The sequence below is a fragment of the Cibotium barometz genome, chromosome 21 (genome assembly GCF_041138505.1).
Source record: "Cibotium barometz isolate CiBa-2024 chromosome 21, ASM4113850v1, whole genome shotgun sequence".
Taxonomy (NCBI): Eukaryota; Viridiplantae; Streptophyta; class Polypodiopsida; order Cyatheales; family Cibotiaceae; genus Cibotium; species Cibotium barometz.
The window spans coordinates 54,608,831-54,635,108 of NC_141066.1; the positions used below are offsets into that span (position 1 = coordinate 54,608,831).

At 45.1% G+C, this 26,278-nt stretch overlaps 1 protein-coding gene across 2 annotated transcripts in view; it reads left to right on the plus strand.

Annotated features, from left to right (window-relative positions):
• LOC147627372 (phosphopantothenoylcysteine decarboxylase-like) overlaps nucleotides 1-21,543 on the plus strand; it is a 51,960-nt gene extending 30,417 nt beyond the window's left edge. For both annotated transcript variants that reach the window (XM_086816023.1, XM_086816022.1), the window contains one exon: nucleotides 20,978-21,543. In XM_086816023.1, coding sequence (XP_086672149.1) covers nucleotides 20,978-21,280 — 303 coding nt within the window. In that variant the 3' untranslated portion in view covers nucleotides 21,281-21,543. The remainder of the gene's footprint in view (nucleotides 1-20,977) is intronic.
• The last annotated feature ends 4,735 nt before the right edge of the window (nucleotides 21,544-26,278 follow it).

The following is a 26,278-nucleotide window of genomic DNA, read 5'->3' on the forward strand; positions in this document are numbered from 1 at the left end:
AGCCCTCCATGTATCTAGGCCTCTCTATAAATCCATCATCAGTGATACTCATGAAGTGATCTCTGTAGTATAGCATCTTCGGTGGAAGAGGCTGTGTAGGCGATATCCATGTCTCTCGTGTATAGAGCTGCCATAGATCCTGTCTCAATACTCTGTTCCTCTCACTATGAGAGAGACGGATATGTGGTGCATCCCTGTCATACTGGAATGGTGGTAGATGATCCATGTCTAGGCCATGCTGTGAGAACCAATGTGTGACCTGTGCATACCATGATCCTCTGTCTCTTGCCTCAGCCAACTGTCTAGATGCCTGAAAAGCTCTGTATGATAATCTGTCCTGTGGCATCTCTCTGAATCTGTCTAGCAGGCATATAGTCTGAAATATGGCCTCTACCATCATAGGAGGCGCAGCAAACTCTGCTCGGATAATGTTATGAGGTACTGACGGTTTGCTGCGTATCATGCGTGCCATCATGAGGGCCTGTGGTCTCTCTATCTGTGTCCACCAATGGGTAGCAAGGCCTGGCGCCCATACTGCTGCTCCATACATCAATGCCGGTGTGACTAATGTGTCAAATAGCCACCCCTTCGCCCGGGGCTCCTGAAAATGCGCCTGGTGGCACTGTCTCTCTAGCATAGCCAATGCTGCATATCCCCGTGTCAATCTAGCTCTGGCTGCTGAACCCATGGTAAAGCGTGTGGCTGCTGCAGAGAAGGTAACCCCTAGGTACACGTATGATGTCACCACCTCCACCTGGCATCCTGCGAGAGTGAATGTCAGCTGACTCCTGCCCTGTCTCGATGTATGAAAGACCATAACCTTGGTTTTCCCAAGGTTCACAGTAAGACCCCTCTGTGTGTAGAAATCATGGAGTGCATGTAGATGTTGCTGTAGACCACCGGGGGACTCAGACACTAATACAATATCATCAGCATAGAGCATAATATGTACTGAGGTACCTGCTAAATCAACTCCATCTCCGCCTCCCCGTGTAATGAAGTCGGCCACCTCATCAATGTATAACCCAAATAGCGTGGGGGAAAGTGGGCATCCTTGCTTCACACCAATGGTGCTAGCAATAGTCTCGGACATACCTCCTGGACATCTGACTCGCCCAAAAACCTGCTCATATAATGCATAGATGCCCCATGTCATAGAGAGAGAGAGAGAGAGAGAGAGAGAGAGAGAGAGAGAGAGAGAGAGAGAGAGAGAGAGAGAGAGAGTACAGTACGAGATGCATCATGAGGGACCAAGGCCATGAGCGAGAGAGCGTGTGAATTACCTGTGCACAGTGTGCAGAGACGGAGCGAAACAGAGCGCTGGGCGAAACAGGCGAAATTCCAAAACAAGGCCAAAATCGCACGGCGAAGGTCAAAAAGGGGGTTTTTTTTAAAAAATAAACGTACGGACGGATCCGTACGCGTACGGATCCGTACAGTACGTTCCGTACGGTACGGATCGATCCGTACGTACGTACGGATGCAACCTTGATGTCATCATGGTCATACACCTCACACTGTCTGCTCTGTGTGTGGGCATTGAAGTCACCTGTAAGAAATACTTCCCCTAGTGTAGAATAATGCATAATCTCCTCTGACAGACAAGTGTATGGCGAGGCTTCTGTCTCCTCCTCCTGTGGCATGTCCTCTGTAATGACATAATAGGAGGATCCTGATGGAGGAAAGTAACATAGGGCTATGTATATAACCTTGTCTTGTGAGAACTGTAAGCTGATCCACATGTATCTGGCCTTTGGATCCTGTGCTACCACTCTCAGTCTCCCCTCTAGCTCCCGTCTGAAATAGAACTGCTACTCCCCTCGACCCTCTCGAGGTACCCTGGCGTGTGGTCCTCCTGTATGTTGACTCCCACTGGAATCCCTCTACTCGAGGTAGCCCTCTCTCTGGGCTCTGATGTGTCTCTGTCAGATGTATGATGTCTCTCCTCACCATATCATGCTCCAGTCGTCCAGGCTGCACCCATAGTGAACCATTACAGTTCCATACTGCCATGTGTATCTCTGTCAGTGGGCATGGTCTGTGTCCCATAGGCCCCAAACCTCTAATCCATGGGCCAGCCATCAATGATGACCCGACCATCTCGATAGAAGGCCTTCTTGCCTTCTCTCCTCGCGTGTAAGACTCGTGGCATGCAAGCTCTCCTATGCTCTAGTTGCATCCTCGTGAGATCATCATCTAAGAAAATAGGAGCTCCCTTTAAGCCTCGTAGTATGACCCTCTTCCTCATGAAGGTGACCCTCTCCGTCTCTCCTGCAAGCTGTAGGATGAGGGCTCGCTTGCGTGTTAAGTCTTTCCCGGCTCTCCATGCTTTGGTGAAGGGGAGAGGGTCCTCTTCCCTGTAGCCTAGCTTCATGCATAGAAGCTGTCCATCTTTCTCGGGAGTAGAGTTGGGTGTCTCGGCTATACCTGTGACTCGAATGTTGAGGCGGCGGGCATGCCTCATCTTCTCCTCCTCAATGGTGGTGTGAATGATTTGATGTTCTTCCGTTTGAGTCTCCTCCCTCACTTCTTTACGGATGTTCTTCTTCACCACCTCAACCCATCCTGACTGCTTGGCTTCGAGTTTTCCCTCCATGTCCTTTGTGATCTCCTTGGAGATCTCTTCTTTGATGGCCGTGAGAGTGTTGTCATTGATCTCCTCTTTTTTTTTCGGTGTTCTTGACGGCTACCAGTTCCACTTTCAATGCACTCACCTCCTCCTTGAAGTGTTATGTTCTCTTGTTCAAGGTTCGTGACCCGTGCTTTAAAGGCCATGATGTGCCAGTGTAGTTTGTTCTCCACCTCATTGAGGTTGGAATCGGATGTCTTCTTATTCTCCTTGATTAGTGCCTTCATTGCCGTCTCGAGGGCCTTGAGTATCTCTTGGAGACTCGGGGCCATTCCTCGAGATTACTCTGCAGCCCTTCCCACAGGTAGGGAGGAGAGAGAGAGAGAGTTATGTTGCTGCCTTGGGGGCCTGAGGAAGGGCTACCGGACAGGCAGATGGGCCAGCATAGCGCCAGCAGGGCAGCGAGGCGGAGGGGCTAGTGGGCGGCAGTAGAGCGAACCGCAGGCGGCGAACAGAGAGACAGAAAGAGAGAGATGGCGGGGTATGTTGGGCACAACAGGCGAGGCGAAACAGGGGGTGATGGGCAGCGGGCGCATAGTGCGAGCGGAGGGGCTAGCAGGCGGCAGTAGCAAACAACAGGTGGTAGAGAGAAAGAAAGAAAGAAAGAAAGATATATTAACGTCTGCAAAAGGCCAAAATTGGCCTATGAGACAAACAAGTAGTACAATGATGTTCCTCCAGTCATCAAGAGGAAAATGTGGAGTGAGAATAAAATGTACAAGTATGACAACACGACCATAGGGGACTCAATGGTGGTGTACAAACGAGAGGGTGTGGATGGAGTACTAGGGCTACTAATGCATCTCTATATGCTGAAGAGGTGAGACAAGTATGATATGTTATCTACTCCTAACTCCATCCAGTCCCATAGTCTGGGTACAATATGTCATACATCCGATCTGAGGATGCCGTAAATGTCTGGAACATGCGTCTTGGATCAGAGCGAAAATGTGCCAGCTGCTTCTTGACCTCCTGCTGGTGTCGAGACCGGATGGCCGCGATCTCTCTGTGGTGTAGCCGTGGTGTCTGGTAGCCGGCTAGTCTGGGTCGTCGTCTAGCTCGAATCTCCTCCGCTCGCTGAGATGTCACTCCCAATGTGTGTGTGGCTGGGCTACTGGTGCCAATCTCTGGAAGAAAGAAAGAAAGAAACATATATTAAGCGTCTACTAAAGACCCAATGGGCCTATGAGACCAAAGTGATACAATAATGTCTATGGCATATCTCATCATGGAATGGAAAATAAAACAGAAAGAAAACATAAACATAGCTATCTCAGTGGGGTGATACAAAACTGTCCATGGAAATTCATCATGGAATACTAAGAACATAGAAACATGAGAGCAACATCAGCTTTGAGTAGATGGTATACCACTCTCCAAAATATCAAGCATGGGGCTAATGAGTATGGCTGAGAGGTCTCCCTCAGCTACGTCACGTGGAAAGGTAGCTCGATGGCTGTGGAGCCTGTCCTGGATCTAGAGCTAATGAGGTGATCGTGGCCGACGAGGGGGTTGAGGGCATCAGGCATGCCGGAGTGCAGAGGCTCGGTTTGAGGTAACTCCTCTCGGGCGAGGTAGGTCCAGAGCAGCTTGTGGAGGGTCCACAAGATCCCCTATGTCAGTGTCCTCCACCTCCTGGGTGTGGAAGAAACTGGTGATGGTTGGCTGGTGAGGGAGGGGGCGGGGTGGCTGGGGCCAAAAGCTCTCTCAAGAAGGTGTCCTTGTGTTTGCGGAGCTCAAGCAAGAAGAGGCCCAGGCAACGCTGGTCTTGGAAGTCAATGATCTTGGAGAGTGGACCAAATCCCTCACGAAATAGACAGTGAAACCTCCCGCAGATCTCATAGTATATTGGGCAGCGGCATATGTAATGCTCCTCCGTCTCAACCTTTGTGTGGCATAGTAGGCAGATCCTCTCCTCTCTGGGTCTCAGTATGAGCTTCCTGGCTTTGAAGATGCGCTCAGCTCTACCTGTCTCCACTCTGAGGCGGTGGGATGAAACCCGTAGCTAGCCAATCGCAATCCGCATGGCATGGGATATGTGAACACTCAAGTAGCCCGGCTGCTGGATGAATCCATCCTCAGTGAGTGTGAGGAAGTGATCTCTATAGAAGTGCATCTTCGTGGGGAGCTCTGGAGGTGTGATCCATGTGCAATGTGTGTAGAGGCTGAGAAGATCTAACCAGATAACCCGGTTGGTATCCTCGTGTGAGAGTCGGAGAAAAGGGGAGTCCAAACTGTACTGAAGGTGGTCCATGCGGAGCCCATATACTGAAGGCGGTCCATGCGGAGCCCATATACTGAGAACCAAGTGGAAACTAGTGCATACCAAACTCCAGAGTCGCCCTCAAGTGCTAGCTGTCTGGAGGACTCCAGGGCAAGCCTTGGGTAGCTGTGGGGATCCATGTGACTGATGCGATGGAGGTATGTGACTGTCTGGAAGAGTGCATCCACTACTGGTTTGCTACGGATCATATGGGAGAACATCATGACTTGGGGCCTCTCAACTCGCTGCCAATCCTCATCGGATAAATCTGGCCACCCAGAAGGCTGCTCCATACATCAAGGCTGGTGTGACGAGGGTGTCAAAAAGCCAACCCTTCGTCTTGGGCTCCTGGAAATGCGCCTGGAAGCACTGCCTCTCAAGTAAGCTCAAGGTTGCATATCCCCGCGTCACTCTGACATGTGCCGTGGGAACCATGGTAAAGCGTGGACCACTGAAAGTGACACCAAGGTAGACATAGGATGAGACAATATCCACAGGATCCCCTCTATATGTGAAGCTCAATCTGGATGTGAAGGGGCGAGAGGTATTGAAGACCATTACCTGGGTTTTACCAAGGTTAATAGAGAGGTCCTGCTGAGTGCAAAAGTCGTGTAAGGCATCCAATTGTCTCTGAAGCCCTTCGGCTGAGTCTGAGAGGAGGACGATGTCATCCGCATAAAGTAGTATGGGGATCAATATGCTTGCCAGTGTGGGACAAGCCCCGCCTAATCCATCAATGAAGGTCGAGATCTCATCAATGTAGAAACCGAAAAGAGTGGGTGATAGATGTTGGGTCTGTAAAGGCCTAAATGATCTCTTTGTACATTGTACATTTATTTTTACACTTTGGCCAGGTTCACATTGAACCTGGCCGGACATATTTTTAAAAGGCCCAAACAATAAAGGGCAAGTGCCCTCACTTTGAGGGCACTCTTGGTTGCCCTAAAACTGACGAGCTCTCTCTCTCTCTCTCTCTCTCTCCCTTTTTTTCGTAACTCCAACGCCACCCCTCTTGGGGCTGTTTTTCCTGCGTTTTCTTGCACACACACACACTTTTCCCTTTGCCCTTCACCTGCACACCTCGCTCACACTCAACAATTGGTACCAGAGCGTATTTAGGGTTTCTTCCAAAACCTGCGCAGGCTGATTTTCAGCGAAGAAAACCATTTCTCACGCGAAGTTTTGCAACTTCATCGCAAAAGGTCTTGTCCCCGGACACAAGAGGGCCTCCGAACTTGCAACATTAACCTAAAACAGGCTGTTTACAGGTCTAAAACAGCAGATTACAGGTTATAACAGCAAAGTACAGGTTTTCAAATGATGTATTAAGTTGTGGGAACACATGTACTTGGTCCCCACTGCCTTAAATCACACAAATTGCTGAAAACAGGTCTCAAAAACAGGTTTTTACAGCAAATTACAGGTTTATGCAGGTTTACGCAGGTGTACATTTGATGTATTTGGATTGGGGAATGTGTTAATTGCTGTAATTTCACAATAGCAAGCAAGTTTTGGATGCAAAAGGCCAATTTTGAGTCAATTCTCTGCAATTTTATGCTAAACATTGGGGCTTTTGTCCATACATGCTCCCAAAAGCTGTGTTTTTGCATTATGTACACTCTTTGAGGTTAAAAACAACATTTGTTGTTTTTGGGCAAAAAATTTGCTTGCTGAAATTTCCTGCAAAAAATTTCAGAAATTGATATTTTTGCCTAAACTTGCATATTTTGGCTCAAACTTCTCCTGTGACCCTTTGGAGCTATTGTGCACACTTCAGTGAGGTTTAATTTCATTTTTGGAGCATTTTGCCAAAAATTTCAGAAATTAATCCCTCTTGTTTGCAACACCGTTTGTGCAAATATGGCATCAAGTTCCTCTAACGTGAAGAATCTCTTCGAGATCAAGCGATTCGCGGGAACAGGTTTTGATCTTTGGAAGGATAGGATTCAAGGAATCCTCTTTCTTAAAGATTGTGATAGGGCACTTGAAGCAGAGAAGCCAGAAGACATGTCAAATGCAGCATGGCTTACACTGAACAAGAAGGCCATTACCTACATCAAAATGGCCGTCTCTGACGAGATCTTGGTAGATCTGAAAGGTCTTACCAATGCTTTTGAGTTGTGGGAGAAGCTAAAGGCAACGTATGAGAATACAACGCCAGTCAACCAGGTGCATTTAATGCGGAAACTTGTTGGCATGCAGTTAGATGAGTCCAAGAGCGCTGCAGAGCACTTGTCATTGTTTAGAGGGACTCTATCTCAGTTACAGGATTCAGGCTTGCCCCCCTTTGATGATAAGCTGAAAGCTATCTTCTTGTTGATGACCTTACCTGATTCTTGGGAGACATTGGTAGTCTCACTTTCAAATAATCCCAATTTGACCTTTGATGGAGTTAGGGGTTCAATACTGAATGAAGAAATCAGGAGGAAAGCAAGTGGAGAGGGAGGCGGCTCAGCCAACATGGTTAGAGGCAGGACAGAGAAGAAGAATGCCTATGCACAGAGGAGGAGGAGTAAGAGTAAAGAAAGGGGCAATGCCAGCAAAGGCAAGGGTGATGTGACATGCTATCAGTGTGGCAGGAAAGGTCACAAGAAACCCGATAAGGCAGAGTTGGAAAGGAAGAAGAATGGTGGAGACAAGAAGAAAGAGAAGAAGGAGATCAGAACAGATGCACAGGACAGCTCAAGGGACAAAGAGAAGGCCAATGTGGCCTCTAGTGTTGTTATTGAGGAGCTGTCAGATGTAGAAGACATCTTATGTGCCACTTTGTCAGCTGATGATGCTTATGAGCTTGATGCCTCTCTCAATGTTCATACACAGGATATGCAGATCACCAAGAGTGATCTAATTGATGCTTTATTGATTGTTAATGATGCATTATCCTAGACTTGGATAGTCGATTCCGGTGCTTCGTTTCATGTGACTCCTATCAAGGAGTGTTTCTCTACTTTTAATGCAGACAGCCATGGTCATGTATACCTTGGAAACAATCATGCATGTTCCATTGAGGGTATTGGCACTGTGCATCTTTCTATAGATGGCACAAATGAGCTTGTCTTGCATGATGTTAGATATGTGCCGGGAATCAAGAAAAGTCTGCTTTCTGTTGGCCAGATGGATATGCATGGTTACAGCATTTTGTTTGAGAAAGGATCATGGAAGATGACCAAAGGCTCAAGGCTGATTGTGAAAGGTACAAAGAAAGGGACACTTTACTGCTTGCATGGAAAGGCCTTGTTGGGCAAATTTATTGCTTTGGCTGAAATTAACTCACATATGGAGTTGTGGCATAAGAGGCTTGGCCATATGAGCCAAAAAGGCCTTACTAAGCTTTGTAATTTGAATAAGCTTGATGTTAAAGGCACAAAGCTTGACTTTGTAATGAATGTCAATATGGTAAGCAAGTGAAGAGTTCTTATTACTCCGGTGTCTCTCGCAAATCTAATGTGCTTGATCTAGTACATTCTGATGTTTGTAGCATGCCTACCAAATCTATGGGGGGTGCACACTACTTTGTTTCTTTTGTTGATGATCATTCTAGAAAAATTTGGGTTTATTTGCTTAAGTCTAAGAATGAAGCCTTTGCTGCGTTTAAGAAGTTTCATGCATTTGTGATCACCCAAACAGGTAAAAAGCTGAAATGCTTGCGTACGGATAATGGGGGGGAGTTCACAAGTGCTGAATTTAAGAAGTTTTGTGAAAATTCGGGCATTAAGAGGGAGCTTACTGTTCCATACAGCCCCTCTTCTAATGGTGTGGCTGAAAGATATAACAGGACTCTATGTGAGAGGGTGAGATGCATGCTGTCCACAGCTAATCTCCCTCATGGATTTTGGGGAGAAGCTCTAAAAACTGCAGTGCATATATGTAATCGATCCCCTCACATGTCTTTGAAAGGTGACATCCCTGAAGAGGTTTGGTCAAGCAAACCTGCTTCATATGATCACTTACGCGTCTTTGGTTGCGAAGCGTTTGTGCATATAAGACCTGAGTTGAGGAGTAAGTTGGATGCAAAGTCCATTAAAGGCCTCTTCATGGGATATGGTGAAGAAGGTGAAATGGGCTACAGGATTTGGTTACCTCAGTTCAAAAGGGTTGTGCGCAGCCGGGATGTTGTTTTTAATGAGGCAAGGTTACTTAAAAACAATTGTGCCTCTAAGGATGACCATAAAAAGGTCAAATTTCAGCATGTACAGCCACCTGTTAGGCCTGATTTTGACCCTCAGGATGCACCACATATGACTGAAAATGAAGATGAACCAGTGGTGTTTGAGCCAGATGATGTTGGACAGCAAAATGAGGCTCCTGAAGGGCATGTGCAGCCACATAACAATGCTGAAAACAGGGCTGAAAATGATGTACAGCAGCCCATTGTTGATGATATTGTTGTACCACCTGATGTAGACCCATTTCCAGATAATGTGGATCATTGGGTGAGGCGGTCTACTCGTCCAAGGTGGAATGTGAGTAGATATGATCCCTCTTTGCATTATATTATGTTGACAGATGAGGGGGAGCCTCTCACTTATAAAGAGGCAAAAACATGTGAGCACAGTAAGAAGTGGGAGCTTGCTATGCAGGAAGAGATTAAAGCTTTGCATGCTAATGATACTTGGGATTTGGTGGAATTGCCCAAGGGAAGGAAAGCCATTCCTAACAAATGGGTGTATAAAATCAAGACAGTTGATGCTAAACCCAAGTATAAGGCAAGGCTGGTTGCAAAGGGATATGCTCAAACAAAGGGCATAGACTTTCAAGAAGTGTTCTCTCCTGTAGTGAAGATGACCACATTGCGTGTATTGTTTGCCATAGCGGCCGCCTTGATTTGGAATTAGACCAAATGGATGTACATACAGCTTTCTTGCATGGGGATGTTGAAGAAGAGCTTTACATGAAGCAGCCCGAGGGTTTTGTTATTCCTGGAAAGGAACATTTGGTATGTAGGCTCAACAGAAGCTTGTATGGGCTGAAACAAGCTTCTAGACAATGGTACAAAAAGTTTGATGCTTTTATGCTCAAACATGGTTACAAAAGAAGCCATGCAGATCATTGTTTGTATACAAAAATTGATGAGGATGGCAGCCCTATCATTCTTGTGCTCTATGTAGATGATATGCTGCTAGCTGCGAAGAAAAGAAGCACAGTGAATGCTCTTAAACAGCAGCTGAAATCTGCATTTTCAATGAAAGACCTTGGGGCAGCTGAACATGTTCTTGGAGTAAGAATTAAAAGGCAAAGAGACCAGCGCATATTGTATTTGTCTCAAGAAAAATACATTGAAAAAGTGCTGGACAGGTTTAACATGGCTGATGCAAAGCCTCTTGGTGTGCCATTACAGCCATATGTTAAATTCTCCAAGGAAGATTGCCCCAAATCTGATCAGGCAGCCAATGACATGCAAGGTGTTCCTTACGCATCAGCTTGTGGTTCACTTATGTATGCTATGGTTGCTACTAGACCTGACATAGCCCATGCAGTGGGAGTTGTAAGCCGGTTTATGGCTGATCCAGGCAGGTTGCATTGGGATGCGGTAAAGTCCATTATGAGGTACTTGAAAGGGACTAAAAACAAATGACTCTGTTATGGTAAGGGCCCATTGGAATTGAAGGGATTTTGTGACTCTGACATGGCTGGTGATGTGGATACACGCAAATCCACAAGTGGCTATGTATATACTCTTGCAGGAGGTGCTGTCTCATGGTGCTCTAGACTACAGAGGATAGTTGCACTGTCTACTACAGAGGCTGAATATATTTCAGCCACTGAGGCTTCCAAAGAAGCCATATGGTTGGCACGTTTATGCAGTGAGTTTGGTTTGCCTGACAAGGCACCTATGCTTGGTTGTGATAGCCAGAGTGCCATATGTCTGGCAAAGAATGCCATGTTTCATGCGCGCACAAAGCATATTGACGTGCGGTATCACTTCATTCGAGAAGTGCTTGAGGATGGCCTTATCACATTGGTTAAGGTCAATACGTCACAAAACCCTGCAGATGCTCTCACTAAGTGCTTACCCAAAGCACAACATCAGCTATGCATACAGATGGTGGGAGTCACTTAGCTTAAAGGCGCCATTTATGCCTTTAAGTGGGAGGTTGTTGGGTCTGTAAAGGCCTAAATGATCTCTTTGTACATTGTACATTTATTTTTACACTTTGGCCAGGTTCACATTGAACCTGGCCGGACATATTTTTAAAAGGCCCAAACAATAAAGGGCAAGTGCCCTCACTTTGAGGGCACTCTTGGTTGCCCTAAAACTTACAAGCTCTCTCTCTCTCTCCCTTTTTTTCGTAACTCCAACGCCACCCCTCTTGGGGCTGTTTTTCCTGCGTTTTCTTGCACACACACACACTTTTCCCTTTGCCCTTCACCTGCACACCTTCCGCTCACACTCAACAATAGAGGGCAGCCCTGTTTCACCCCAATAGTGCTGGAAATCTCCTGTGATGTACCTCCTGGGGCTCTCACTCGTCCGGTGACGAACTCATAGAGGGTGATGATGCTCCAAACCATGTCAAATGGGACTCCGATCTCCTATAGATGGTGTAGGAGGCATGCTCGGGGTACAATATCAAAAGCTTTGCGGAAATCCACAAAGTAGCAGTAAATTCTATGATGTCGTGCTCTACTCTCCTCGATGATGGCACGGAGGGTGAAGATGTGGTCAAGGGTAGAGTAGCTCCTCCGAAAGCTAGCTTGTCTTGAGGCTCTGCATCCTTGGCTCTCTGCAAATGAACTGAGCTCCGCCTCTAGCACTGATCCATAGAGTTTGGCCAATGTGTGGCCAATCACGATCGTCGCCAATGTGTGGCCAATCATGATCGTCCTGTAATTATTAGGATCAAGTGGATCTCCGGCTTTGAGGATGGGGTTGATGGTGTTGGTGGACCAAGAGGGTGGAAATCCTTCACAAAGGGCTTTATTGAACATGTAGGCTAGTAGGGGCGCCAGGGTATCATCGGCATGCGAGATGTACTTGGCAGTGAGTCCCTCATGATCTTGGGCTCGCCCATTGCGTAGTCTACGAATGGCCTTGAGGACCATGCCCTTTGTGAAGAAGGTGGAGGTGGTGGGGGTAGGGGTGGCTGATGGGGGATATGATAGAAGGAGCGTGCATAGGAGTGCCATGTGTCCAGACAGGTGATAGGTGTGAGAGGGCGATGTTCTCAGAGTTTCCTCTAGGCCTCTTTGCAGTTCAGGCCAAAGAAAAGTCGGTATAACTCATCCTCTTGCCGAGCATAGAACTCGCGTTTCTTGCGTTGGGTGAGCCGTTGAGAAATCCGTTGCACTTGGCGCATCGTGATTTGCCCAATCTGTACCTCATGCTTAAGACGAGAGTGTGTGGCCCGGCATTCGTCATCATACCAACAGTTCTGGGGCATGGAACCGCCAGGTGGCTTGGTAGTAGACCGCCGCATGCAGATGAAAGAAGCGGTGGCGGATGTGTGGAGTATGGTGGTGAGCTGTGCTGTGAGGGTGGATAGGGGGACAGTAGGTTCCACATCCTGGAGTTGGCGGTAGATGTGGTTGGAGTAAACAAGGTCAAGCACGTGATCAAAAAGGACCTGAGTGTAATGTGAGATGGGGGGTGGTGGTGGAGGGACGGGTGGTGTGCAGGTAAGAGTGAAAGAGAGGTAGGCATGGTCAACTTCAAAAGGGGGTGGCGGGATGGAGAAGTCGGGGAGAAGGTGTGCCAAAGCCGGAGATCCCATAAGGTAGTTCACGGTGCTAGTACCTCCTGAGTGAGGGAAGGAGGTGAGGGCGCCAGAGGAGGGCCATTGGGACATCCCGTTATAGATAACGAGACCATGTGCAGCTCCCAGCTCTAAGAAATATCTCCCATACACTATGACCTCCTCACGGTCTTGTGATGATCGCTGTAGCCCTGTGTCAGTGATGTCCAGCTCCTATAGTCTGATAGGGTCGTCTAGATCGAGTAGTGGGACCTGTTGACTTTCTGTTCTAGCCTTGAAATCCCCGAGCAGGACTTCCCCCAGCTGTGAGAACTCCATGATATTCCCATATAATGGTAAGTATGGTGACTGGCCATGTTGTGCGGCATAAGGGGAGTGGCGTGGTGCAAAATAACTCTGTCACTGCTAAGCTGTAGCCGCACCCAATGATACCATGCATCCTTGTCCTTCCGGATGATGCTGAGAATCTGTCGGAGATGGGATCTAAAAAGGACAGCTCCCCCCCCCCCCCCCGAGCCACGTACTCCTCCTGATGTGCGGGTCTCGCCTCGGAAAGCTGACTCCCACTCATACCCGGCTATGTATGGTAACCCCTCTCAGGGCTCTGATGAGTCTTTGCATAAAAAATGGCATCCCTGCCTGTGAGAATCTCGCTCAAGCCTCCTGGATTTGACCACAGCATGCCATTGCAGTTCCATACTACCAACCTCAGGTGTTTGGTCTCATAGACCCCGCGTCCCTATTTGGGACGTCGCTCAGTGATAATGACCCTACCATCTCTGTAGATAGCCCACTTGCCTGCTCTGTGGGCCTCATGAACAATCACCATTGCCTCATGCCGGTGTGCCACCTGTGCTTTCTGTATATTATATAGTACAAAACACTACAAAACCTGTGGCCTTCCAAAAGGAGAATGTAAAGACCTAACTCTTGACCCTTGATCTGTCCCAAAAGAGGTTAGATGAATGGACATATTCTGGCCTAGCCTTTTTTTAAGCCCCAAATATGTTGTTGGCCTGCTTAGGACCGCTGTCCGTGCATAACATGAGGTGCCTTCACACGTGTGAGCATATGGTGCTGGACGACTGCTCCCTATGCTAGGCCCAGTGTTGCATAGAAACGTATTTTCTTACTTGGTGGAAACGTACGAAACGTTTCGAACGTTTCATACTATATGAAACACATTTTTTTTAGCTCAATTTTAATAATGCCCTAGACCACATTGCCATCATTCTGTATGTTTTTTCCATGCGTGTTTTTCCAGGGGCGGTTCCCTGCATGTTTCTCGACGGTATGTGTACCAATTGGCCAGTGATTCTGCGCCTCTGAAATCCCCGTGTGCTTTTTGGTGTCCTTGGGCCCTATGGAGGTCTATTCGAGGGGTAATTTTCTTTTGTACTTTATGTACGTTTTCTTTGCAGAGCTCACAAAGAAGCACACTTTTTACTGTGTGCTCAATATTTCTTGCATATCTTCCTCCCCTTGCTCTATTGAGGTCCAAGACTACCTGCCATGGGCAATATAGAGTGAATTTGGAGTGGTTTTTACAAGGGCAGCTTGATTGTGTGGTCTCTTATAAGTTATGTCATAGGGCTAAAGACATTTTTTTTGGTATATTCCAAGTTAAAAATATACATATTTTTTCTATTTTGTTTGAAACCTTTTTGGACCCGTTTCTTACCTTTTAGGAAACGTTTCCAAACGTACGAAACCCGTTTTCATACCTATCGTTTCAGAAACGCCTGGCATTACTGGCTAGGCCAACAGGGTCCTGCCTTGTCCTAAGGCTGTTACTGCCCTAAACCTACTGTTTGTGTTGCCTAATCAAGGACTAGCCTAGAAAACAACCATGTCCATGTGTGCACATGACATAAGCCTAGACAGTCCCCAAACCCCAGCAGCAGGAGCAGTAGCCATCATCCCATGTAAGCCCAGTGGGGCGTATCGTGACAGACACAACCACGTGTCCAAGAGATAGAGATATAGAGAGGGGGGAGAATAGGGATCTTGCACAGTACACCACATTGAACGGGGAACAGGCCCCGCTCCCTTTCAGGAATTTATTCAGGAACAATCCACAAGCACGCTGGCTAGGATCAATACAATCAATGAATACAAAACAAACATATATGCCGATGTAGGATATCCAAGTCGATGTCGATGTCGACGCACAAGATCTCTGATGCCAAGCACAACATGGGGATGACCCACAAGTATCTCTCACCGGGCTAGTAGCAAATCTAATATCCAAATCCAAATCCAAATCCAATGAATCCAAGTTCAATGAATCCAAATCCAAATCCAAGTCCAAGTCCAAGTCCAAGTCCCATAACCAAGTTCCACGTTCATGTCCAAGCTTCATGCCCAAGCTATATGTCCAAGCTCTATGCCCATGTTCTCCATGTCCAAGCTCTATGTCCAAGTCCAAGAAACACTTGCTCATCCCATGATTAATCTCCACAACTCCTATAGCTTTGTCCATGAAGAAAACCATGGAAAAGCTCTTTCTCGCAAGAAAACTGATATAAAACCTGTTTGAATGGTCTTCAGGCGATAAAAACATCCAAAAAGCAGTTTTAGGGTTTTTGGAGCAGTTTTAGGATTTCGAAATTTCTGTCCGTACATGTTTGTATAGCTCCGTACATGCGTTCGTATAGCTCCGTACATTTCGAAATTTCTGCCCGTACATGTTTGTATAGCTCCGTGCATGTCTGTACAGCTCCGTACATGCGTTCGTATCGCCCATCTTATGCCCATACAAGTCTAGCTAACCGTACATCTGAAAAGCAAGTTGGAGAAGGTGTTGATGGCGAAGAAGAAGCTCTCCATGATCATAATGATTCCCACACACACTCCACGATCCCCTTCATGATGCTACAAGAGAGGGCTCTGCTTTTTGTCAAAAGCTTGACCAAGCTTTTGCTTTTACCTTTTTAAAGCAAAGTGTATTGGTTGAAGAAACTCATAGGTCTTCAGATGAAGGAAGGGGCGTCTATGACAGCCCATCTAAATGAGTTTAATGGTATTGTCAGCCAGGTCATTAATCAAAAGTTGGCAATGGACGATGAGTTCAAAGCCACCTTTCTCTTATGCACTTTGCCAGAGAGTTGGGACACATTCAGGACAGCCACTAGCAATTCAAATGCTATGCTGTCATATGCAGATGTGGAGGGTGCTCTCCTTCAAGAGGAGATGAACAGGAAGAACAACTTTGTTGGAAAGTCCAATGCAATGAATGCACGTGGGAGATCCCAGCAAAGGGGTAAAAGCCAAGAACGGGGAAGGAGCAAGTCCCGCTCCAAAAAGGACTTGGAATGCCATTATTGTGGCAAGAAGGGACACTTCAAAAAGCAATGCTACAAATGGAAGAATGATCAAAAGGAAAAGGGCAAAGGAAAAGACAGACAAAGATGAAGCCAAAGATGCAAAGCCAAAGGGCAAAGTGGAGTCAAGATTGAAGAAGTCAATGTGTCACATGCAGGTGACAGTGAGGATGAGGTCCTATTCACGTCTTCACTTGATGCCCATTCACTTCTTGCAGGAGATGGTCATGGTATGCACTCATGGATCATTGATTCAGGTGCCTCCTTTCATGTCACAGGTTGCAGAGACTTGTTTGTGAGGTATACTGCTGGCAATGAAGGAGTAGTTTATTTGGGTGACAACCATGCATGCAAGATTCTTGGCAGAGGTGATGTGAGACTTGTGTTTTCAGATGGCTCACAGCTTATGCTCCATGATCTCAGGCATGTGCCTGAGATCAAGAAGAACCTGCTTTCCACTGGACAGCTTGATGATGCTGATTATGTTACCACATTTGGTCGTGGAAAGTGGAAGATTAGTAAGGGCTCACTGGTTGTTGCCAGAGGCTCTAAGGTGGACACTCTTTACTTCATGCATGCAGGTGTTTGTCACCATGCTAATGTAAATGCAACCGAGCTGTCGGAAATCTCTATGTGGCATAGCCGGTTGGGACACATGAGTGTCAAAGGAATGGAGCAATTGTCTCGTTTTGGTTACTTGCCTTCTCTAAAGTTTTCAAGTTTTCAGTTTTGTGAGCATTGTATATATGGCAGGCAACTCCAGTGCCCCCACAAGAAAGCTCTTGGACAGAAAGATGCTCAGTTAGAGCTTGTGCATACAGATGTATGTGAGATGCCTCAGCTTTCTTTGGGAGGGGCAAAATATTTTGTCTTTTATAGATGATGCCACACGCAAGGTGTGGGTTTATCCTCTTCGTTTGAAGAGTGATACATTCTCAGTGTTTGAGAAGTTTGTTGCTCTTGTTGAGAATCAAACTGGCAAAACACTGAAGGCTTTGCGTTCCGACAATGGTGGAGGGTATATGTCCAAACAGTTTCAGGACTTTTGTGATGCTAAAGGCATCAAGAGGGAGCTCTCTACTCCTTATGATCCTCCACAAAACGGGACAGCAGAGAGGATGAACAGGACCATTCAGGAGAAGGTCCGTTCTATATTGTCACATGCTGCGTTACCTCATGGTTTTTGGGCTGAAGCTGTTATGACAGCCGTTCATCTTATAAACAGGTCACCTAACACGAGGCTTGGTGGGAAAGTGCCAGAGGAAGTATGGACTTGGAAGCCTCCGTCCTACAAGCACTTGAGAGTGTTTGGTTGCGTTGCGTACGTGTGCATACGCAGGGAAATGCGCACCAAACTTGATCCTAAGTCTCACAAATGCATATTCCTAGGATATGGTGACAGAGGTGAAATGGGGTATAGACTTTGGGATCCCGTGGGGATAGAAAGATTATACGCAGCAATGATGTCATTTTTGATGAAACATGCATGTATAAGGAGCCTGCAAGGCAACAGGAGCCTGGCAGAGTCATCTTTGATGATGATGGACATCGATGCTCACTGACTGTGGGGAGCCCTCATGTTATAAGGAGGCTTTACAGAGGGCAGACAAGGCTCTTTGGGAGCGTGCCATGAAGTCAGAGATGGATTCTCTGCACAAAAATGGAACATGGAAGTTGGTGCATTTGCCTACAGGCAAGAAGGTTTTGCCATGCAAGTGGGTTTACAGGCTCAAAGTTGCACCTGATGCAAAGCCAAGATACAAAGCCAGGTTAGTGGCTAAGGGCTTCAAGCAGGAATATGGTGTGGACTTTGATGAGATCTTCTCTCCAGTGGTCAAAATGACCACACTTAGAGCTGTATTAGCTTTGGTTGCTCATGATGATCTGGATTTGATTCAGATGGATGTGAAGACTGCTTTTCTTCACGGTGATCTCCATGAGGAGATATATATGCAACAGCCAGAGGGTTATGCAGTGAATGGAAAGGAGAAGCTTGTATGCAAGCTGAAAAAGAGTCTTTATGGGCTCAAACAGGCACCAAGGGAATGGTATCATAAATTTGATACATTCATGAAATCCCAGGACTTCAGGAGAAGTGACATAGATCACTGCTCATACACCAAGAAAGCTTTGGATGGCAGTCTATTGATCCTCATCTTGTATGTTGATGATATGTTGATTGCCGGGAAATCTCGTAAAGAGATGGATGCCTTGAAGAAGAGGCTGCATCAGACCTTTGATATGAAGGATTTGGGTGATGCAAATCACATTTTGGGTATGCGGATACTTCGGGACAGAAATCAGCATGTGTTGTATTTGTCTCAGAAGGAATACATTGGCAAAGTTTTGCAGAGGTTCAATATGGATGGGGGGAAGAAAACTAGTACTCCTTTGCCTCCATATGTGAAACTCAGTGCTATGGACAGCCCACAATCGGATAGAGACAGGGCTGATATGGCCAAGATTCCGTATGCTTCAGCTTGTGGCAGTCTCATGTATGCCATGGTTGCTACTAGGCCGGACATTGCATTTGTAGTGGTAGTGGTTTCTAGATACATGGCCAAATCTGGCAAGAAGCATTGGGAAGCAGTGAAAGGTGTCATGAGACACCTAAAGGGCACACAGGATATGTGCATATGCTTTGGCAAACAAGATGCATTAGTGCATGGTTACGCGGATTCGGATTATGCCGGTCATCCAGATAACCGGAAGTCTACTACCGGTTATGTCTTTACATTCACAGGAGGTGCTGTGTCACGGATATCCAGGATGCAGAAGTGCACTGCCTTATCTACTACAGAGGCCGAGTATATTGCAGCCACAGAGGCCTGCAAGGAGGCATTATGGCTATCTCAGTTAGTGGTTGATTTGGGTTATACAGGGGATATTCCATTGTTGCATTGTGACAGTCAAAGTGCCATCCAGTTGGCAAAGAACCCTGTCTTTCATGCAAAGACGAAGCATGTGGATGTGAAGTATCACTTCATCAGAGAGGTGATAGAGAACAAGCAAATTCAGCTTGTTAAGATTCATACAGATGACAACCCGGCTGATCTGTTGACAAAGAGTTTGCCTCCAGAGCGATTTGCTCATTGGATGAGGCCAGTTTCAGCCTTGATATGGCCTTGTATATTATCATGTACATGCTGATTTTTCTTTTTGTTTACTTAAGGGCACTTTGCCTTGAAGTGGGAAGTTGTTGGGGTAAAGGCATTATGCCCACCCTTTAGTGTGTACAAGCCCATAAGTTATAGTACATACATGAGTGTGTGATAGGGGAGTCACACACTCATACATTGAGTTGACTTATCCCCACATATGTCTCTCTCTCTCTCTCTCTCCTTCTCTTTGTGTATGTCTCCCACATGAAACCCTAACCCTAATTCTTCCATTCACACTGCTCGTATTTGTGCAAGGATGGTCCCTTAGTCATAAACGCTACATTGGGAGACCTTTGGTATTGCATTACCCATCCAGGTTCTTTTTTGGAGACAATCGGGAGATCCAACTGGGAGAGACATATCCATGTTCTGGTTCCTCAAGCACTGTAGACTCCTCCCCTCCCAACCTTCCCTCACATTCAAGCTTGAAGCTCCATAGTTTATAAGTGTTAAAAAAAAACTGTATTTTATTGTACGGTATCTGAAAATTTTATATCATACCAAAAATTCTCGTACGGTATTGTATCGTATGGTATCGTATTTTCGTACTGTGACAACTATGAGCCTTGTCCATGAAGAAAACCATGGAAAAGCTCTTTCTCGCAAGAAAACTGATAGAAACCTGTTTGAATGGTTTTCGGGCGATAAAAACATCCAAAAAAGCATATTTTAGGGTTTTTGGAGCAGTTTTAGGGTTTTTGAAATTTTTAGGGTTTTGGAAATCTGTCCACGCATGTTCGTATAGCTCCGTACAAGTTTGTACATGCATTCGTATCGCCCATGCTTATGCCCATACAAGTCTAGGGCTAACCGTACATCTGAAAAGCAAGTTGGAGAAGGTGTTGATGGTGAAGAAGAAGCTCTCCATGATCATAATGATTCCCACACATACACTCCATGATCTCCTTCATGATGCTACAAGAGAGGTTCATGCCTTTTTTTACTTGAAGAGGGCTTTGCTTTTGTCAAAAGCTTAACCAAGTTTTTGCTTTTGCCTTTTTCCTTTGCTTTCCACTTTATAATAAAATATTACTCACTTTTGTCAAAGTTCTTAAACTTTACTTTTTTAACTTCAGGGCCTTGCTTTTTGGCCCTAGAGTTGCTTCTTGAGAAAGTGCCTTTTAGCTTTTTGGTCGGGTTCAGTCTCTTCTTTCCAATGGTGCCCTTGGCTCGCGGTCAACCCTGTTTGGCTTTTTGCTTTTTTCCTGCTTTTTGACCAAGAATGGTGCTTTTTCTTAATCAAACTTCATGGACCCTGTCCCCATGTCTTCTTCCACCTGTCTGGTATCCGGGCATGGGTTTCATCATGTGAAATAGAGCTAGGAGGGCCAAACAATGAGGCCCATTCCTTATTACGGGCTTGGAGCACCCATCATGGCATTTTTGCGCCCCCCCCCCATTCCCCTGATGTAAATTCCCTCTGATAGCGTCGAGCTGGGAGGGAGCCTCCCCTCTTATTTTTCGTATCACACCTCATTTGAGGGTTGTACATATCACTCCACTTGAGAATGGTTTGTAGTCCGCATTTGCAGATGTTCTTTCATGACTAATTGAGGATCTTAAACAAGAGGAGGAAGGTGTTCTTGGGGAGGGTTTTACTTAAGGTTTCCTTTTTGAACTTTCCATTGGTGGCAAGTGTTTGGCCTCTTCTGGAGGATCACACTGCTTGTTCTGTCCACTCTCTTGACATTCATGGGGATTGCTAGACATCTGTCTCTTGGTCAGAAGCATTAATGTACATCTGTATGCCATGGAATTGTGGACATACAATGGGGTTTATGTCCTCTTCATCATCCATAAGGTTTTTTAGTTCTGAGCTTCATTGGCAGTTTTGTGTATTATTAACTATAGCATGGTAAGCTTTCTCATTTTGTTGCTGATTTTCAAGACTGGTTTTATGCATGCAGGTAGCAGGTGGCCTGTGTGATAACCTTCTTACATGCATCATTCGTGCTTGGGATTACTCAAAGCCGGTGTTTGTCGCCCCAGCCATGAATACATTCATGTGGGACAACCCTTTTACACAAAAACATCTTGAATCAGTCAAAGATTTGGGGTTTGCAATTATATCCCCCATACCAAAGAAGCTAGCATGTGGAGATTATGGTAATGGAGCCATGGCAGAACCTTCTATCATAGATTCAACTCTAAGGCTTTCAATGCATGACCGAGATTCTCAAGTAAAGCCCATGGTTTTGGATTCCGTATAGGGTTGGGGTGGGTGATTCCCTCCCACATACTGGGTCTGTAAATTCTTGCAGCATGACATGACAGTCTATGTAAAACTTCATGGATGATGGACTTGTTCAGGTGGTCTTTATATAGGTAAAAAATTGTTTGACTGTTCCTGTAGAGAGAGAGATTGCTTACGATATGAACATTGCAATAGTACAGGCTTTTGTACTTAAATTGAAATGCTTGGTTCAGGCTGCCTTTGAGTTATAGCAATCATTAATGTTTTCTCTACCAGAAATAGTGTTGTTGAAGGATCTTAAGTGGGCGTGAGTATATTGTTATGGCGTTCTGTTTTTTTCTTTTTCTTTGGAGATCATATATATTTAGATTTAGGTGTCCAGTGTACTAATTACATTCAAAGCACTAACTACTACTTAATGCATTATGCTCTTGTAATGCCTCACAATGGGGTGGCTATTGCAATCATTTAATGCTAATAAATTGCTGGTTACTCGTAATTTTTGGAGAGAAAATGTGCTCCATCTACATGAAAGTACATAGCTACATTATATAGATAAATATATATATGTATACACATATTAATTGTGTGTTTACAAGAAAGTGTATATGCACTTTTGTTACCCCACTTATTGAATCTGTATTTTACAAAGCTCTAAAATCTCTTAATAATGTACACATATTACTCACTAATCGAAATCCACGAATTACAAAGCTCTGAAATTTGCTGAAACGAAACATTACTTGCAAATTACCAAATTTGAGGTAACATACCATTGAACTCAATCCATTTCTATACACATTTCTTGTTGCCTCTAATATTAGTTACTCAAAGGACAAGATTTTCAAATTACTATCTAGTGCATAACAACATGGACAGGTTCAACAATACACATGCCTCAAAGATTATTATATATTCACCTAATTCGAGTGTTCATTTTTGCAAGGAATGGACCTTGCTTGCTAGGAATGTCCCTTTAAAGTTTCTTTTCCCTAAGAGGGAAATGATTGTTCTTTGCACCTTTGAGGAACTAGCTAACATAAAGTTTTCCTTCTTAAGTTAAAATCAATTACTACAATAAAATAAATATTTTTTAAATTTACACTAATGTTTATTCAAGCAAACATATATTATTATTTTTATTCAAAAAGTGCTTTGCATATGCAAGGTTCATATCTTTTCACCTTTCAATGCGGAGGACATATTTTTTTGAAGCACTTCTCTAGCAATGCTGTGCTACTACTTTTATAGCAAATCCAATTCTATCTAGAAGGGCTCTTCAAACCTTAAAAATAAAACATTGCACCCTATTTATAATGTTATATTTTCATACGAGTTAATCGGAGTGGCAATGATTAATTAACTCCACAGTCAGGTCTTAGTTCTAGACTTAAACAAGATACGAGAAAAAAAATACACTCTTTACATCCATATGTCCTAAAAAGACGAACTAGAGTCTGCTAAGCAATATCCCCACCTCCCACGACCATTCAAGATCGTCTCACGGGCCTTGTTTGGGCCTCACAATGTCAGGACATGGTATCCAAGAGTAAATACCACCTACTCCATGTGTGGACCATTATAAGAAAATCGTCTAGAGTATATCATGTAGCCTATTTGGTAGTGTGCCAAATCTGATCCAACTGGACCATTTATGAGATTATGGTCCAATATAGCATGTGGCTTATTTGGTGGTGTGCCAAATCTAATCCAATATGCCTCTAAACCATCTAGCCTCCTAAGCCACCTTCCTATGTGAATACTGTTGAGATATCGAGCTCGTCTAGTGAGGCGGTGGACACTGATGACCCGCCGGGGGATAGGCCCCACACTTACACCACTGGCATGGTTGGTGAGATCATGGGTGATATGCGGCCAGTGGGATGACAAGCTGTGTGACAGCCATTCTAGAGACTGGCATAGTTATAGCGCCAGCTCATTTTAGTTGGGTTCACACTATAGAGAACCCGTGTATGTATTGGTTGAGTACCTTTCATATTGTGTGTACTCTTATCTTGTATATGGTGTGTTGAGTGTTGAGTGAAGAAGAAGAAGATTTTCAGCCTCTCACCTTGTGTGTTCTCTATTAGGGTTTTGTGAGTGTGTGTGTGCTTGCAAGAGCTCAAGCTCTCTTCCCCCCTGCATCTTTTCATGGTATCAGAGCCTGGTTCGTGCTAAGGGCTGAGTTGCAAGCAAGAGAACCACAGGAAGCGGTATGAGGGTAAGAGCTTCAACTACTCTTCCCTATTTGTGTTGGTGACTACACCCTTGTCGGGAGCTCTACGGGAGGCACCGGTAAGCGATCTCTGATTGAGGAGCTTTCTTTGCGGGGGTAAAGCTATAGGGCAACTATACTGTCCTATTGGACGACAATTTCTGGGCTGAAAATGCGTTTCGGGCGCGTCTAGACCTCTGTTTTTCAGAAAGCAGGCGATTTCGAGCACTGCGGGTAAGTCATCGATTCTCTGCAGAACTCTGTTTTAAGAACTGCAGGAAGACAGATTGACTGTGCAGACACTGTGGGTGCTGCAAAGAGGTCAATAGTTGCCACTGGGTGTTGTGACATTTGAGAGTACTACAGTACCGCTGCAGAAAATACAGCAGTTTGTGCAGGACAAACCAGAGTGCCGTTTCTGGTAAAATTGTGTGTTTACCAAGATGTCAAATGATGGGATAACCCAGATTGTGGCCGAGAAGCTTGATAAGAATAACTTCCATGCTTGGAGGTTCAGGTTGATGAATTTCCTGATGGGAAAGGGCTATTGGGACTACATAGAAGGTGAGCATGAAGAGGCACCAGAGGTATCGGACATAAATCCGACTGCTGCAGATGTGAAAGGGTTTAAAGACTGGAACCAAGGAGCTAGGAAAGTTATGTATTGGCTCTCCATTAGTATACAGGACACCATGATTGGGCACATTCAGAATGCCAAGTCCCCCAAGGAGACGTGGGACACCTTGGTAAAGCTTTATGAAACAAATACCAAGGCACGTAAGATACAGTTGAAGAATGAACTTCATACTGTGGAGAAAAAGAGCATGTCTGTGAATGACTATGCATTGAAGATAAAGGGTATTGTAGAATCCCTTGCATCTATTGGTGTGTTAGTAGATGATGATGATAAGGTGGAGGTCTGTCTACGTGGTCTCGGGCCACGATACAAGGCATTCAAGACGTCTATTCAGACTCGGGAAAACATTCCCAACTTTACAGATTTGGTGTCTATGCTGATTATAGAAGAGAAGATCTTGGGTGAAGACCAAGAGTTGTCACAAAAACAGTTCAGAGCAACAAGCCTTCTACACAAGTTCAGGAAGAGGACGAGGTAGAGGAGGTCGTGGACGCGGTCAAGGAGGTGGGCGAACAGGTAATCAAAATTATGGCCAGCAGCAGCAACAACAGTTCTAGAATACACAACAACAACAACAACAACACGCAGGTGGAAGAGGTAAATTCAGAGGCAGGGGGAGTCAAAGAGGCCGTGGAAATTGGCAAAGGCAGTATAATGATGCACATGAATGCTATTATTGTGGTAAGCTTGGACATGTGCAGGCAGAATGTTATAAGAAGCAGGCTGACATGCAAAATGGGAAAGTGCAGCAAAACAACTATGCATCCTCAAGCAGAAATAATGAGGATAATGAAAGGTTGTTTGTTATGCAGCATGTCGTGAATGCCATGTCTGAAAATGTTGATGCAGCACAAAAAGATGATGTATGGTATGTGGATTCAGGTGCTTCGAACCACATGACAAGTCATGGGGAGTGGTTCAAGGAGATGAAAAACCCGGAAAGACCAGGTTTTGTGGAAACAGGGGATGACACTGCTCATCCAATTGTCCATGTTGGAGATGTGCCATTGTCTATGCAGGATGACAAAGTGAAGTACCTTGCAGATGTACTTCACGTTCCAAACATAACAAAGAATCTGGTTTCAGTTGGCCAGATGATTGAGCAGGTTTGTAGGTTCGGTTTAACCCTTGATGGTTGTTATGTTGAAGACTTTAAAGACAAGTGCAGGTTGGTTGCAAAAGACAAGTGCAGGTTGTTATGTTGAAGACTTTAAAGACAAGTGCAGGTTGGTTGCAAAAGGCAACAGAGTGGGCATAATGTTTACATTGAATGTAGACATGCCTGAAATGAGTGCTGCGATGTTTGCAAATGGTTCAGGATTTGTTGCAGACACAGACATTTGGCATAAAAGAATTGGACATGTGAATGTGCAGCGAATGAAGTCTATGCAGAGACTAAAGGAATTGTGACAGGGCTGCCAAAGTTTAAAGTGGAAGGTATGCAGAGAATATGTGAAGCATGCCAATTTGGAAAGCAAACAAAGCATGTATTTCCACGTAATAGATATGTGAGCAGAAATGCACTAGATGTTGTGCATTCAGATGTATGGGGTCCTACGAAGACCATGTCTATGGGAGGCTGCAGATATTATGTGACATTTATTGATGAGACCACACAAGGAAAGTGTGGGTATATTTCATGAAGGAGAAGAGTGAGGTGTTCACTCACTTTCAGAATTTCAGAGTTTTACTTGAAAAGCAAACAGGGAAATATGTAAAGTGCCTAAGGTCAGATGGAGGGGGGAGAGTACTTTTCCAATGAGTTCTCTGAATTTTTGAAGAAGAATGGTATTCGGAGACAGTTTACATGCAGATACACTTCGCAACAAAATGGAGTTGCTGAGCGAAAAAACAGGCACGTTGTTGAGATTGCGCGAGCATTGATGGAAGAGAAGAATATGCCGCATAGCTATTGGACTGAGGCTGTTTCTACAGCAGTATACATCATGAACAGGACTCCAACTGCAGCCATACATGATGTAACTCCAGAGGAGAGGTTTACTGGCAGAAAACCAGATTTGTCTCATCTGAAAGTCTTTGGATGCATTGCATATGTGCATGTGCCAGATGAGCTGAGAACTAAGCTGGATCCGAAAGCTAAAAAATGTGTGTTTATTGGATATTCCCTTGAGCAAAAGGGATACAGGTGTTATAACCCTGCT